At 43.8% G+C, this 14,744-nt stretch overlaps 1 protein-coding gene across 1 annotated transcript in view; it reads left to right on the top strand.

Annotated features, from left to right (window-relative positions):
• Positions 1-399: 399 nt before the first annotated feature.
• Positions 400-14,744, top strand: part of PRKCSH (PRKCSH beta subunit of glucosidase II) — a 60,404-nt gene continuing 46,059 nt past the window's right edge. The window contains exons 1-10 of the mRNA XM_020791674.3: positions 400-536; positions 3,687-3,802; positions 5,417-5,533; positions 6,477-6,572; positions 6,671-6,728; positions 7,301-7,418; positions 7,932-8,061; positions 8,930-9,014; positions 9,996-10,074; positions 13,313-13,399. Coding sequence (XP_020647333.3) covers positions 460-536; positions 3,687-3,802; positions 5,417-5,533; positions 6,477-6,572; positions 6,671-6,728; positions 7,301-7,418; positions 7,932-8,061; positions 8,930-9,014; positions 9,996-10,074; positions 13,313-13,399 — 963 coding nt within the window. The 5' untranslated portion in view covers positions 400-459. The remainder of the gene's footprint in view (positions 537-3,686; positions 3,803-5,416; positions 5,534-6,476; positions 6,573-6,670; positions 6,729-7,300; positions 7,419-7,931; positions 8,062-8,929; positions 9,015-9,995; positions 10,075-13,312; positions 13,400-14,744) is intronic.

Raw genomic sequence — 14,744 nt, 5'->3', positions numbered from 1 at the left:
ACCGGCCGTGCCCCCTCCTCAGCCGCGCACCGCCACCTGCCCCACCAAGCCCCCCTCTCTCTTCTGCTTTTGCCAGGCGGCAGCCTCCCTGCCCGAGCATCAGCTTCCGGACGCCTGGATCCGTCGTCATGGCAACCAGCGCCGATGCCTAGCGCTCATTGGCCCACCGCGCAAGGATGACGGGAAGAAGGTCAAGCACTTCCCTTAACAAGGTAGAGGCGGAGGGGAAAGGTGTCCGTCCCTGATCTTTTGAGGCGGGGGCGAGGATAGGGGTCGCTTCTCTTGGAACAAGCAAACGAGTCTCCCATTTGCTTCCGAAAGTCTTCCGAAAGGGAGACGCCCAAGCACTTCCGCCACGCTCAGTATGGCTGCGCAGCCGCCGCCGCCGCCTCCTCCTCCTCCTCAAAATGGCTGGCGAGCAGGCAGCGGAAGCGCCAAGTCTCCGCCTTCAGCAGCCGGATGTGCTGTCGTCTTCTTCCGGTTCCTAATCGGGGAACTTCGGACCACTTTCCACGAGGGCTTTCTCCGGGCGGTTGGTAAGAGCGGCGGCTGGATTTTAATAGCAGTCATGAGCTTTGGGGGGGGGGGAGGGGGAGAAGGCTGCGTCCTGGAGCAAACTTTCCCGGGAGAGAGATTGTGGGGGGAGAGGGGAAGCGAGGAGAAAACGGGGGGGGGGCTGGGGGTAGGAAGTTGGGGTATGTCTGCAGCTGACCCGAGGTCGGCTGGACCGAGTGGTCGGTGGCGACGCTGGGGAGTCCCTCGGCCTGGAGCCCTGAGCTGGTGGGGTGGAGGGAGGCACCACATGGGATGCCAGGTCCGGTTTTCCCTGCAGTGAGAGCCTCACTTGCCGCGGCTGCGATCGCTCCCTCACAAAAGCATGGGGTTATAAAAGTTGAAGGGGGGACCCCTCTCCCCGGGGATCATCGAGCCCAGCTCTCTGCTAATTGAGGAAAGCCTCGCCTAAAGCGTCCCTGTCAGGGCGGCCATCCAACCTCTGCTTAAAATCTCCGGGGGAGGAGAGTCCACACCCTCCCCAAGAGGTTGATTGCATGGCTCAATCATGGCTCTCACGGTTAAGAAAGTTCCTCCTAATATTTAGCTGAACTCTCCTTGGTCGGATGCATTGTTTCTGGTCCTACCCTCTTCGGCTGCAGAAAACAAGCGGTGCTCCTGGAGTGCTTTGGAATGTGTGGAGGACTGAGGGAACGGTGGTCAGGGAAAATAGGGCTAAGCAGGTTAAATGCGTCATAAGCATCTCCTTTCTTTCTGCTCTTGGGTGTTTCCTGTTACTTTTAAACAAGTAAGCAAACCACAAGTCAGGACTTAACTGCCACTAGCACAAAAGGGTACCCCATCGTTAATATTTAGTCCTATTATCTCATTTTCTGACATTTAAAAAAACATTGTCAACAGATGAGTGGGAAATACAGTGTTTACTGTAGAAGGAGGAACCAGTGGCTTGAAGTTGGAGAGAAATTAGTGCACGGCAATGATTAGAATTTAACCTGGAGTCCCAACACGTGAAAACTTTGGACAGAATAACTTCTCCAGGCTGAGTCTCTTTAAAATACTTTCAAAAAAACAGTACAAGATGGTTGAGGCGTTTTATGATATCTTCCAAATAACCTAGTTGGGATAGACAGATTTTTGTATTTTGTTTACTTCCACAGTTATATTATTTCATTCTCTAATTCCTTCTATTAAATTATGAAGAATTTTATGAATCTTTATTTGTTCTTTTCAACAAATGTCTGAAAATCCAAGTGAGAATTTGTTGATTGCCACCAAGAAGCCACTTGGAATTAAGCTGTTTGTCTTCCATAGATACAGTATAGCTGTTCACCAGGATTCTGGCCAATGTTTAAATGTGCAAAGAGTCTTGACATTCTTGTACAGTATTTTGATTAACAGTATCTTATCCTGCAGCTGTAGCTTGGGACAATGTGTGATTGACATGCAATAGACATCCTAGAAAATGGATAAAAATCATTGGCTTGTGTGATTTCCATACCACATGCAGTAAATTGGGTAGGAATCTTCTGTGTATTGTTATAGTGGTACAAGAAAATTCACAAAGTTTCATTCATGTGAAAGGGATTAAATAATGCAGAAGGTTATGGTTATTGGAAAGATCTTCCACACCTGATTTGGTACATTTATTTCTAAATAACTCATACTCTACTTACATTGCAGCGAGAGGTGGCACACTGTTTTTGATTGCTGCAAATGACTTGAGAAAGTCAATTGCAAGAAGTAGGGGTTAAGATTTTCCCAGTCATTGGCCACTTTGGTTTGGGGGCGAGCTTTCCTAATCCTAGATACATTGGTTGATCAGACACAGGTTTTCAGCAAAGCCTGGCCCTTGGGGGGGGGGGGGAACTAGCCCTCCAGAGCATTGTCCCTCTTCTAGCAGAGAAATATATAATATAATATATATCACAATACAATACTAGTAAAATGTAGATAATACTGTATGGATCTTTGCCATTCTATTATGAATGTTCATACACTTATCAAAGGTTGCCATGCAGTGAGATGATAAAAAAGCTCCTTACCTTGCAGCCAAAACAGGAATCTTGTTTAAAAGCAGAGCTTTTGATATCATTTTTCTCTAGCAAACACTGTGACTTTTGTGGAGAGATAATGATCAGTAATACACGTCCAGTAATACACCAGCATAGTCAAGTGTCCAGTTCTGATAATCTCTAACAATCTCTGACAAAAGAAAATCTCTATCTTGGGATACTGTGAGATCTTTTTAGTTATGAAGACAGTCAACCGGGTCCCTTCCTTCCAGGATTGAGAGCCATTTCTAATTCTTTGTTAGAAATGCAACATATTTGTACACCACTCTTGTAAAAGACTAATTAAAAAGATCCAAACTTTAACATGACTTTTCTAGTCACATGTGTGGTCTGTGCCATCAAGTCAGAACCAACTCATAGCAACCCTAATATGGTTTTCAAAGTATGTGAGAAATTTAAGGTGTGGTTTTACCAGTTACACTCCCACAGTGAATTTCCACGGCTAAGTGGGGCTTTGAACCCTGTTCGCCAGAGTCCTAGTCTGTCACTATCCACTATACCACTGGTTCTTAACCTTGGGTTACTCAGGAGTTTTGGACTGCAACTCCCAGAAGCCTTCACCACCAGCTGTGCTGGCTGAGGTTTCTGGGAGTTGCAGTTCAAAAACACCCGAGTAACCCAAGGTTAAGAACCACTTCACTATACCACACTGGGAAGTCCTATATGGCCATATAGGATATCAAATGTAGGATTGACCACCTCTGGTAAGCATACATTGTACGCGAGTACTTTATGAAACTAGGGTAAGTTGGAGATGTGAATTCAAAATCAATCAAGTAAAATGCCAGAATTCAAATTAAACTCACAAATCTTAGAATTTTAGAGCTGGAAGAGACACTATGGACATAAGTCTGGCTCCACCAGTCCGCCAGATACATAGGAAATTTTGCTTTTAGTAGAAAGGTCTTCAGAGGCAGTGAGTCTTTGAATACCAGCTTGTGATGAACACAAACATGACAGTTGTATTGCATCCGTTCTCTGTTGATGGCTGTCCCATGGACATCTGGTTGGCCTCTGTGTGAACAGCATGCTGTCCTGAAAATTCGTGTGGTCTGATCCAGCAGGCCGCTTCTTATGTTCTCTATTTTCCCTTTCCCCCAGGAACTGCTGTTGCTTTTGCGTGTGGACCATGCTTGTTCTGTCTCTAGTGCTGCTTTTGCTTTCTGGCCTGGCTGCCTCCGTGGAAGTGAGGCGCCCACGAGGTGTTTCTCTAACAAGTGAGTTCCTAGAAGAGAATACTAAGCTATGTGGCAGCTTGGAAATCCTTCTGTAACACATTGTTCTCTCAGGAGATAACGCCGTTCCTGTTGGTGTGGAGACCAGAAACAAAATGTGTTTCTGCCTGAATTATAGACCCGTGGGTTTATATCTTTGCATCTTTGATTTATTAGCAAAATCCCAGAATTCTTTGATGTAATTGTTGTTTGTTTTACTGGCTAAGGAATGTAGGCATGACAAAAGCACATCGCTCCAAACATTTTGGGCTACCATAGCCTCTTGCATTGTGCAAATGCATTGTTTGAAAAATAAGCATCACAGTCCTATTGGTTCTGTCTATACATACATCTGCTATGACACCTTTGTTTCCTACGGATGAATGGTGTGTTCCAGTGGTACTCTTTCGGTTCTCTAGCAAAAACCTGTAGGACTATGAAGGATTTGAAGCATGTCTTATTTTTCCTTGTTCTCCAAGCAGTCTCAAGTCTCTCAGTGTCAATGGCCTAGGTACCACATAATGTCAAGCCAAGATGTAATGTTGCATGCATGAGGTAGAAGGCGTCTGAAAAAAGTGGCAGGCTCTTGTCCTCCTCTTCCTCCACAAGGCCACAAAGGTTGTTGTCCAGTTTAGTTCTGCTTTTCACAAAAGTTGGTGCCTTGTTGCAATAGAGACTGTGATTTAAAATGCTCTCCAAGTAGTTAAATAAGCAAGGCTTTGAATATGGCTTGTTTAGAAACTAACCAAATTAAAATTGCATTCACAAAAAAAAAAACCTGTTGCTTAGCGTAGTAAATCACATTTGGGTATCAGCGTGGATTGAAGCACAGGAAATTGGGTGAGTCGAGTCCTCTGATTCAAACGGACTTACTCTAACAGAACCTTATAATGCTCAAATAAGTCTCAGTTAGGGTAGGCCCCTTTGAAAATTTGAATCAGTATAAGTTATGGAGGAGCTGATTCATCAAATCCCCATTGATTCAGTGGGCTTACTCTAGTGCAATTTACTATGCTAAAGAACAGAATATTTGGCTAAAATCTTATTTGAACATAACAATCTAGCTTGTGAAAATAAAAGCAGCAGGAATTTTATTACAGAGCAAGTGTTCTGTGATAATGTTTTATTATGTATTTGACTGGGATGCCGAGGCCTGCCTCCTTATTGCTTTGTTTGATCTGTTGTCCCTGGCAGATCTCTTTCCAGCACTGGGGTCACCTTCCACTGCTCTCTTCAGTTCTAACAGAGAAGATATGGTCTTGTCTCCATATTTTCTTTTTTAGTGCATCCTGCCACTCATTCCATTCATCCTATCCTCAGCCTTCCATTCAGTTCTCACGTGGTTAAGTATTTTTAAATGCTTTTTAAGTGGTTAAAGAACAATGATAAAGATCTAATTTATCTCCTAGGATGGTATGAATTCAAGCTATGTGGCATTAAAGCCTAAATAGTAAAGAGTATAGTTGTGAGAGGAAACAATAATTGTGGTTTAACTAGTATGGTGTGTTGGCTGCTGGGCTGGTTAGCCTGTCCTATATACTTTTTTGGATTGGAGTTCAGTTTTCATTTCTACGCATCTCTTGCTTAAACCAAAGCATTTCCTTCTGTCACTTTCAGATCATCACTTCTATGATGAATCAAAGCAGTTCACTTGCTTGGATGGCTCTGCAACAATAGCCTTTGACAGAGTCAATGATGATTACTGTGATTGCAAAGATGGATCAGATGAGCCAGGTAAGAGCCGTGCAGCTCAGAGATGCCCCACTCTTAGGCTTCTTGCTGTAATTAGATGTTTGCCTATGTTTTTGCTTGGCAGATTAACCTAAACATTCAAGCTGATGCCCCTTGTGTTCATCAGGGAACACTGCATCCATTCCTATTAATCCTGTTAATCTGGTGAGAGGGTTTACTTGCAGCATTAGCATCTCAGCAGTGGCAATGTAGAGCAGGTAATGCCACAAAGTAGAGGAGACATTTTTAGCAAAGGCGCAGGCCTGCCCTCTTGGTGGGACTTCTAAGTAACTAGCTGTCATCTTCTCAGAGCCTAGATATAACAGTAAGTGAAACATACCAGGATCTGTGTTTTGAAATTGACAGAAAATAGAATGGAGAATTTGTATGTTGAAGGATTGACGGGAATGGTTGGGTTTTTTTTCTCCCCCCGAGGCACATTGAAAATGCTTCTTTTCAGTAAGGTAGAAGCTGGCAACATGCCTGTATATTCTCAACATTTACATTTGCAGAATGTATGAGGCTGGGCGGGTAGAATTGAGAGTGTTTGTCATATATTTGTGTTGGCCTTTGGGTGACTTTTCCTGCTGTTGCAGTAGCCTATAATCAATTTTTTGTGGTACTGAATGACCTACTATGCAGATATAATAGACTATAGTGACTTTGCAGAAAGGTGTGGATGGTTATTATGTCAGGATGGTAGGAAACAGAGATGAGAAATGTGCTACAATATATTTATCAGAATATTACAACAGCATAGCTGATGGGCATGTGGGCTGAAGCATTCTGGAAGTTGCCTCGCTTCCCCACAGTTCTCCTTCCCTTCTCCCCCCAAATTTCTCATCTCTGATCTAGAGCCTATCCTATATCCAGGTCTTAAGGTGGAGCTCCTCAGTTCTTTAAATTAAGTACAGTATACCCACAACTGTCTTGTCTCTCTGCCCAGGGACCTCTGCCTGCCCAAATGGCCGTTTCCATTGCTCCAATGCTGGCTACCGTCCTCAATACATCCCTTCCTCCCACGTCAATGATGGGATTTGTGGTAAGCTTTTCTGGCAAACATCAGTGGAGGTCTCTGGCTGCAGGCAGCCAAACCCAGTGACTAGCTGTTAAAGGCTCTCCTTCTCCTCTCACTTTCAGACTGCTGCGATGCAACAGATGAATACAACAGCGGCACTATGTGTGAAAACACCTGCAAGTAAGACCCACTCTTGAATACCTTTTGGGAAACTGCTGATTCATTTCGGATACTAAGGCTGGAATTTTGAAAGATAAACAAAAAAAACACATCTCTGAAGAGTTGTGTGGCCTCTAGAAGAATTGCTTTCTGATCTGTCTGTCTGTCTGTCTATCTATCTATCAATCTATATTAATCTATCTATCTAATCTATCTAATCTATCTATCTCATATTGTAAGATATTAGTGAATACATTACTCTGGACAGTTTACAGAATAAAACATGAAACCCCGCAAGCCCCCCCCCCCCGGCATGATCCCCATGTATCAGTGTAGTCAATGATAATATACTAACTGGAACACAGTTAGTAATAGTTCTTTAAAGGCCAGACATGATTTTAGAAATATGGAAGAGAATAATTCTTAGCGCATTACTTCAGGCATGTATTTCACCTTTACCTGCAAACCAGCTCCTGGCTTCTTCTTAAGCACTTTTCATTTCCGTGGCCTAATGTGAGGCCACTAGTAGATGCTGCAACTGGCAGGCACGTTGCAGCCCACATCTGACCGTTGCTTTCCTTCCTCTTTCGCAGAGAGATGGGCCGAAAGGAGCGTGAGGCACAAAGGCAGAAGGCTGAGGTGGCCAGAGAAGGCTTTGAAATCAAGAAGGCCCTGATTGAAGAAGCAAGGAAGAGAAAGGAAGACAAGCAGGTGAGTGGGCTGCTGCAGGAAACAGGCACCACTTGTTGATGGAGAAGCAGGGCCTAGTGTTAACAGGCTAGGTGGCTGGGTTTTTTCTTCATCTCGGAAGTGTACTTTTGGGGTGTCTGGGTCTGGCTGTTCTCAGGCAGGTTGTATGTTGGGAACTGAGAGCCCTACAAGCAAGGTTGGGCCTAAGAGGCACAGAGCCAATCTTTGGGGGTGCTCTGCACTCCCTGACTACTGGCAGCTGGATTTGGTCAGAGGTTTCTCACTTACATTCCCCGTGTTCCCTTATCTTGTCCAAGGGACTTGTCTGTTCACATGTGCTAATTTAATCTTACTGTACCTTTTAAAAAAATGTAGCAATATAAAACAACTCTGTGATCTACCTTCCTCTCCGCTTTCCCCCGCACCCTCTTTTTTTGAGTCACTTTCCAGCCGAAAGTAGATTTGTGCCGCTGCTCAGAAGGGCTGGGATTTGTCTGTATTCAGAGATCCTCTTGATTCCTTCTCCCTTTTTAGAATAAGTTAGCTGAGCTACAGGAGGGCAAAAAGTCTACAGAGGAGCAAGTGGAGACTTTGCGATCAATAAAGGAAGCTGCTGAGAAACCCGAAAAGGAAGCCAAAGATATGCACCTGAAAGTCTGGGAGGGTGAGTGCATTTGTCATATTGAGTCATTGAATGGCTCTTGTTTACTTAGTAGCTAGTTGCCTTTTTAAATAGGATCAAAGATAAGGGTCTTTCTTTGTACATATGAGAGAAGACCGCAGGTTGTTCTGTGCTAGAGACGCACTGGACACACTTTAGGAGAGACTTCCAAATTCTGAAATGATACAGCTCTGACAGAAGCTGGTTAACAAAATTAGGAGGTCCATACGCTGAGATCTAAGTAAGGATGATGTTCAGTAGAATGATCTGAAATGCAATCACCTCTCCTTGCCCTTGAACATTTTCACAGCTGATTAAAAATGGTTTCATGGCAGCCGGAATGGTGCCCTGAACTGTGGCTGGTTTGGAGGCAAGCCTTTGTCAGATGTAAGGCTGATCCTGACCACTTTACTTATTGCAGAGTGCAGTTCCGTGATCATCTCCAGTCCTCCATGCTGGGGTCACAGTAGAGGAGGTTACTTCCTGTCTCTGCTGCTTTGTGTGGGTCATAGAAGTCTCTCTGTGTGTGTTGAATCATATCGCTTATGGTCTTCAGTGCTTGAAGTATGTATATTTGGCTACTGAAAGGTATAGGGGTTTTTTTCCCAATTAAAAAGCTGTTTTTGAAATTAACACCAATTTTAAAGTTAACGTCAATTAATTTTTACAAAATGCACATTAGATGTTTCTGGCCCCACCTCCTTTAGAAAGCAGACATGAGCATGCATGATACTTTTGGTTCAGCAGGGCTTTAGGATAAGCAATGGGACAGTTTTTGGACAACCATCAAGCTCTTCCAAAGCCAAAGTAAAAGAGGTGCTCAAGCTTTTTTAAATTAAGGGGGAAATGTTATGCCTTTGTTTTGCAACAGAACAGAAAGCAGCTGAAAGAGCAGCAAAGGATCTAGCCAAAGCAGAAGAGGCCTTTCAAGAACTGGATGCTGATGCTGATGGAATGTGAGTCCAACTTGATTTCCCTTTCAGTGCTGGATCACTCATTGTTTCAGTCTCTGCAGTCAAGGTGCATGAAAGAATGGATATTGATTTAAATGCCGGTCCTTTTTTTTTAAAAAAAATCCTAGCATCAAATTCTGCAGCTTAGTTTTTCCACTGTATATTTGAGGAGGAGAAAGAGCATTTGCTGCTTCCATTTCAAGGGTTGTGTTGTCTCGTGAGAAAGTAATCCAGAATGGCTTCTGTGTGATTGGTAAGCAGTGGCAGCTAGAGGAGGTGCCAGGCAGCATCCAGATCTTGAAGGTGGGTGGGTGCATATATATCATGAAATTTAACCTGTTGTCTTTGAAACAAGATGTCAAATATCCCCAAGAGATGGCTTTTAAGAGGAATGTACTATTTGGTGTTCTTTGTTTTGTTTTTTGGCTCCACTTCCTAGAATTCTCCCAGGATTCCCCCTGGGCAGAATTCTTGAAGTTCCAGCACACAGACACATGCCTATACACAGCTCTGTTTTACTCACCTCTAACAGGCTCTGTTGTCCAGACCACTTGGAGCACACCTGGCCCTTCTGTTATTAATGTACAAAAAAGGAAGAGCGCCCCAGTACTTCCTGAGAGGCCTTGTCGGAGATGTAGTTCTTTGGAGAAGCCCCGTATTGGAGCCTAAAGAGCAGTGAGACTAAATCTTTCATGAAGACCTAGGACTGCCAGGAAGCACTGAGACAGTTTGCCTTTTGTACATCAACAGGAGAAGTTATTGCTAATGTACAAGAAGTGAATGGCACACGCTCACATGCAAATGGTTGAGCACTAACGAGACCTGAAATCATGCTCTTCTTACAATCAAAATTGGAAGGCTTAGAAATACACACACACACACCCAATGCACTTGCCATAAGATAATCTGTGCCACCTTCTGCATGCAGAAGGTTGCAAAAGGCTCAGCTAGTGGGCTAACTTGTTTCGCCTCCTGTGTCCTCAGAGTATCTGTCGTTGAGCTCCAGGCACATCCTGAGCTAGATGTGGATGGCGATGGAGTACTGTCAGAAACAGAAGCCCAGGTATGATGGGAAATGGGAGAATGGGGTATTCTAATTCAAGCAGTAATGGTTGTTTATAGATATCCTTGGCTCCTATCAGGTCACCTTCTGCTTTCAAGGATTTCTCGTACTTGGTAGCTCTCCCTCTTCTCTTTCCTTCCTTGATACTTAATGGGGAGCTGGAATCTGGCAGGTGACAAAGTTGTGGATAAAATCAAAGCGCTTTGACACTGCTTGGTTGTTACTGCTGTTGGTTGTTATTGCTGCAGAAAAATGTGACTGGTCAGAGATAGCGTACTAAGGACTAGCAGATGGTCTGCTAATGCATTTCAATTTTTCCTTGCTGTATGTGTTCACATATTCATACCCACAGTGGCTGTGGCCATTATCTCATGGTCAGATTCTTCTAAGGCAGAGGGGGTGGCTCTTGTGGCACGTAGAACAGTGGTTCCCAACCTTGAGTAACTCTGGTGTTCTTGGACTGCAACTCCCAGAAACCCTAGCCAGCAGGTGACAAAGGCTTCTGGGAGTTGCAGTCCAAGGGTTACCCAAGATTGGGAATCACTGACCCGAAAACTGTGCAGCAGCCTCTGGCAGGTCTTATCCAATGATCCGTCCTTTTTATTTCATTTAAAATACCTTTATACTGGCTTTTGAGATTAAGTGGTCTCAGTGTTTTTTTTAAATGAAGATAACACCTTAAAGAATAAAACGTGAAATACAGCAAATATTAATTTTCCATCTCTCTTCTTTTTTTCTTCTTCTCCTTCTCCCTTTTCCTTCAGTTGGCCCATCTGTTATGCATTTCCACACTTCCTTCACTCCATTTCCTACATTACAGCCTTGCTTTCTGACCAACACGATCTGTCAACAGATATTTGCCTATGTATTTCATCTCTAGTGGGCTTCTGCTTCCATCTGTCTGACTTAAAGGATAAAGTTTACTTGCATGAGTCCTGGCCCAGAGTTTAGAACTACTGATCTAGAGATATTTATTGTCAGCGCTTCTGGCTGTGGAATGTTGAAAACTGGGTTAAATGGGTACTGGTCTTGCTGACCAAGCTGATGCTTTTCTGTAAGCCTTGTGAAGGAATTGCAGTGTAAAAAACCCTAGTTTTGATCTCCCCAAGTCCTGGTCTACTAGAGCAGTGGTTCTTAACCTTCGTTACTCGGATGCTTTTGAACTGCAACTCCCAGAAACCCCAGTCAGGACAGCTGGTGGTGAAGGCTCCTGGGAGTTGCAGTCCAAAACTCCTGAGTAACCCAAGGTTGAGAACCAGTGTACTAGAGGGCCATTACAGTTTTTTGAAATGATCACTGCTGATCAGTAAATCAGACATGAAAGGAGTACCCTCGCCAATGAGCAGCCTCTCATTGGATGACAGAGCCTTCACTAGGGATCAGTCCCACTGTCTTTCCTCTCGTCTTTGTCTCTATTCTGCAGTGGCATCAAGTCACAGCTGAGCGGGAAATCTAATGTGTATGTAGATTTTCTGATTTACAGAAATAAAGTTTAGTGGTTGTCCCATCTAGTCCTGTTGCAATTTCGATTAGTCTCAAACAGTCTCTATGCTTAAATCAGTCATTTGGAGCACAATTTCAAGTTTAACTTTCAAATGTAGCTGTAGTCCACGAATTCTGAAAATCCCTAATAACTACTCTGATGGCTTCATCCTGTAAATTTAAATAAATGTGAAATAACAGTCACAAAGCTGGGAAGCCACACTATTGACTTTTTTAAAAAAACTTATTTGGGAAATGGCTCCCAAGCTACAGGTGAAACTAAAGCTTGCCTTTGAAGTGTGCTCACCTCTGATTTATTGGAATACTCTTCCAAAAGCATATGTAGGTGTCAAGTGGTTCCCAGCCTTGGGTCCCCAAATGTTCTTGGACTAAAACGTCATCACTTTGTTCTGGCCAGGATTTCTGGAACTACTCTCAGAAATCCTGGCTAACACAGCTAGTGGCGAAGGCTTCTGAGAGATTTTGTCCAAGAACATCTGGGAACCCAAGCTTGGGAACCACTGTATATGTGTATTAAACTTTCTGCTTTGTTCTGTATTAGCTACCAGTATCATTAAATAAACATCTGACCTTGGCTTAGTGCAGTGGTTCTTAATCTTTGTTACTCGGATGTTTTTGAACTGCAACTCCCAGAAACCCCAGCCAGCACAGTTGGTGGTGAAGGCTTCTGGGAGTTGCAGTCCAAAACTCCTGAGTAACTCAGGGTTAAGAACCAGTGGCTTAGTGAACCAAGCATCAACTTTGGTCTTGACTGGCCTCAGTGCTGGCCAAGTGTCCTGCGGATGAAGGGTAATTAAATGTTTTACCCAAGTGTAATACATTTTCATCTTCTTTATCAATGAAAATCTTTTAGAAATTGGTAAGGGGTTAGCAGAGCATAACAAAATTACTTTTCTGGAGAACATTTCCTCAAATCTCCCCAGCCAGCGTAGTCACTGTCTGTGTAACTTTTCCTCTGAGGACCAATAAAAATACTATTCATGATGGGCTACGTGTCTTAGTTCCCTCCCCACTTGACAAGGAGTCATTCTTTGTTAAATTTTGCTGCCTCTGCTTTTTGGCAAATGTCTAATGATAGAGCAGAATAAACTGAATTCTGAACCCTGATGTTCACTGTTTTGATCGTATGCAGAGATAGCAGCCTCTGTTGGATTGCATCTTGCCTTGCGGCCTCCTGGTAGCCTCTTACTGATGGCTGGTAGAATGACAGGGCTGGATGAGAAAGAGCCTGGTCTCAGCCAGCAGGGTTCTTCTTGGGTTCCTTACTGCCAGTGGCATTTTATAGAGTGGTTTGTTTGAGATGAATGCTACCCTTTTGTCTTTCCAAAACCCACCCGCAGTGTGAGAAGGAGAATTCTAATATTGGTGCCTCGCAATATGAACGCCTCACTGGACAAAAAACCCGCAAGACGAAAGCATTTTGCGATCGTGTTGGTGCCTTGCAAGACAACTTCTTCTATGGCCGTGCTTCGCAAGACAGTTTTTTTCGCAAGACCGATGCCTTGCAAGACGAAAATAATTCATTTGTATTGTGAGGTTTCCCATAGGAATGCATTGCAGTGCATTCGTATGGGAAACCGCTTTGCACAAGACGAAAATTTCGCAAGACGGTGCTACTCGCAGAACGAATTACTTTTGTCTTGCGAGGCACCACTGTACAGTACTTAATTTGAACTGCAATTAAGCACTGTAAAATATGAGTGTGACATTTCTAAAATGTCTCTTATTCTTTCAGACCTTGCTGGGCAATTCCTTGCAGGTGGATGTGAGCGGTTTCCAGGATTCTGTGTGGACAGCAATCAAGGAGAAATACAAAGCAGAAGTCAGTGTGCCAGTTTTGTCTTCCTCTACGACAGTGCCAGCAGATCAAATGATCCCATTTTGAGAATTAATCTTCAGTGTGGGTGGGGTGGAGTGCGGTGGGATGAGGTGGGAGACTCAATGCCTGTCTCTAGTTAATCATGCAGCTACATACCTACAGTGACTTTGAGACAAGACCACGTTAGGTGAAGAAATTCTCTTTGTTTTGCATGTGCACCTGCCCACTGGCTGAAGCTTTGGGGGATTTGTAGAGAGTGGTATGCTTGTTTATTCTCTTTGTGGGCTGTTGGAGAATAACTGTGTCCATTCTCTGTTTGGCTTTGACTGTGTGCTTGGCCTGGAATGGCTGCATCTGCCGGGGAAAATCTAGGAAGCTGTAGTGTCCAGATGGATGGGATTTGGTTATCTTGTTCTACAGCAGGAAATGGCAACTTGATGCCTTCCAAATGTTGTTGGACTGCAGCTGCTGTAACCTCTGATCCTTAGCCGTTCTGTACAGGACTTGTGGAAGCTGCCACCCAAAACATTGGGAAGGCAGCAATTTCTCCACAAAATGAGAGGTAGAGAAGTATAGAGAACTGTTTTTCATAAAATAAAATAAATAGGCATCCTTCAGTCTCGAAAGACTATGGTAACATCCTCTGAATCGAGGAGTGTCCTCTCCAGAGCATGAAGCCCGGGTAAGGTAATATGGAGGATAGGCTGTTACCCAAGCAGCAGATCCCCCCTCTCCACATTGCTGAAATGGTCCAATGGAAAGGCAAGAGCCAATACAATTGGTTCCAGCAATGTCGCAGGAGTTGGCAGAATGACACATGCTGCCTTCGGGACTCCAGCTCCGGATTTTGCCTGGAGGTTAATTCCTGAAGCCTTTTCCATGAGCGGATATAGCCACAAGGCAGTGGAGGTTTTAAATCGGAGTTTTCCTTCTCCTAGATGGGCTGCCTTCCATGGCTGACGAGCCCCACCTACCCGGAGACAAAGAGAAGGAAGTAAAATATACCTCTCCCAGAGAAAATGTGCTCCCAAAACAGAGCCTACCTGAAGTATGCAGACCTATGTAATTCAGGTTTTTCAGGCAGATGTGCAGATTAGAATACAGTTATCTACTTATTGTGCACATCTTTAAAATTTGCAGTACAGTCAACTGAGAAATGCATATTTTAGGGGCCATTGCATATGGCAGTGCATATGCAATTTTAATTGCAAATTGAAGAAGAAATGATAAAATGTTATGGAGATTGTAAGGAAGAAGATGGGAATGCTGGTATTTGCACACACATGGAATTCCAAATTAAGTCTGTTTCCCTTGGCTAGTTTCATGTTTACCGGCTTGTGTAAAGTTT

Source organism: Pogona vitticeps, chromosome 2, assembly GCF_051106095.1.
Source record: "Pogona vitticeps strain Pit_001003342236 chromosome 2, PviZW2.1, whole genome shotgun sequence".
NCBI lineage: Eukaryota > Metazoa > Chordata > Lepidosauria > Squamata > Agamidae > Pogona > Pogona vitticeps.
The sequence above is the reverse complement of the archived record's forward strand: the minus strand, read 5'-3'. Positions and strand labels throughout refer to the sequence as shown.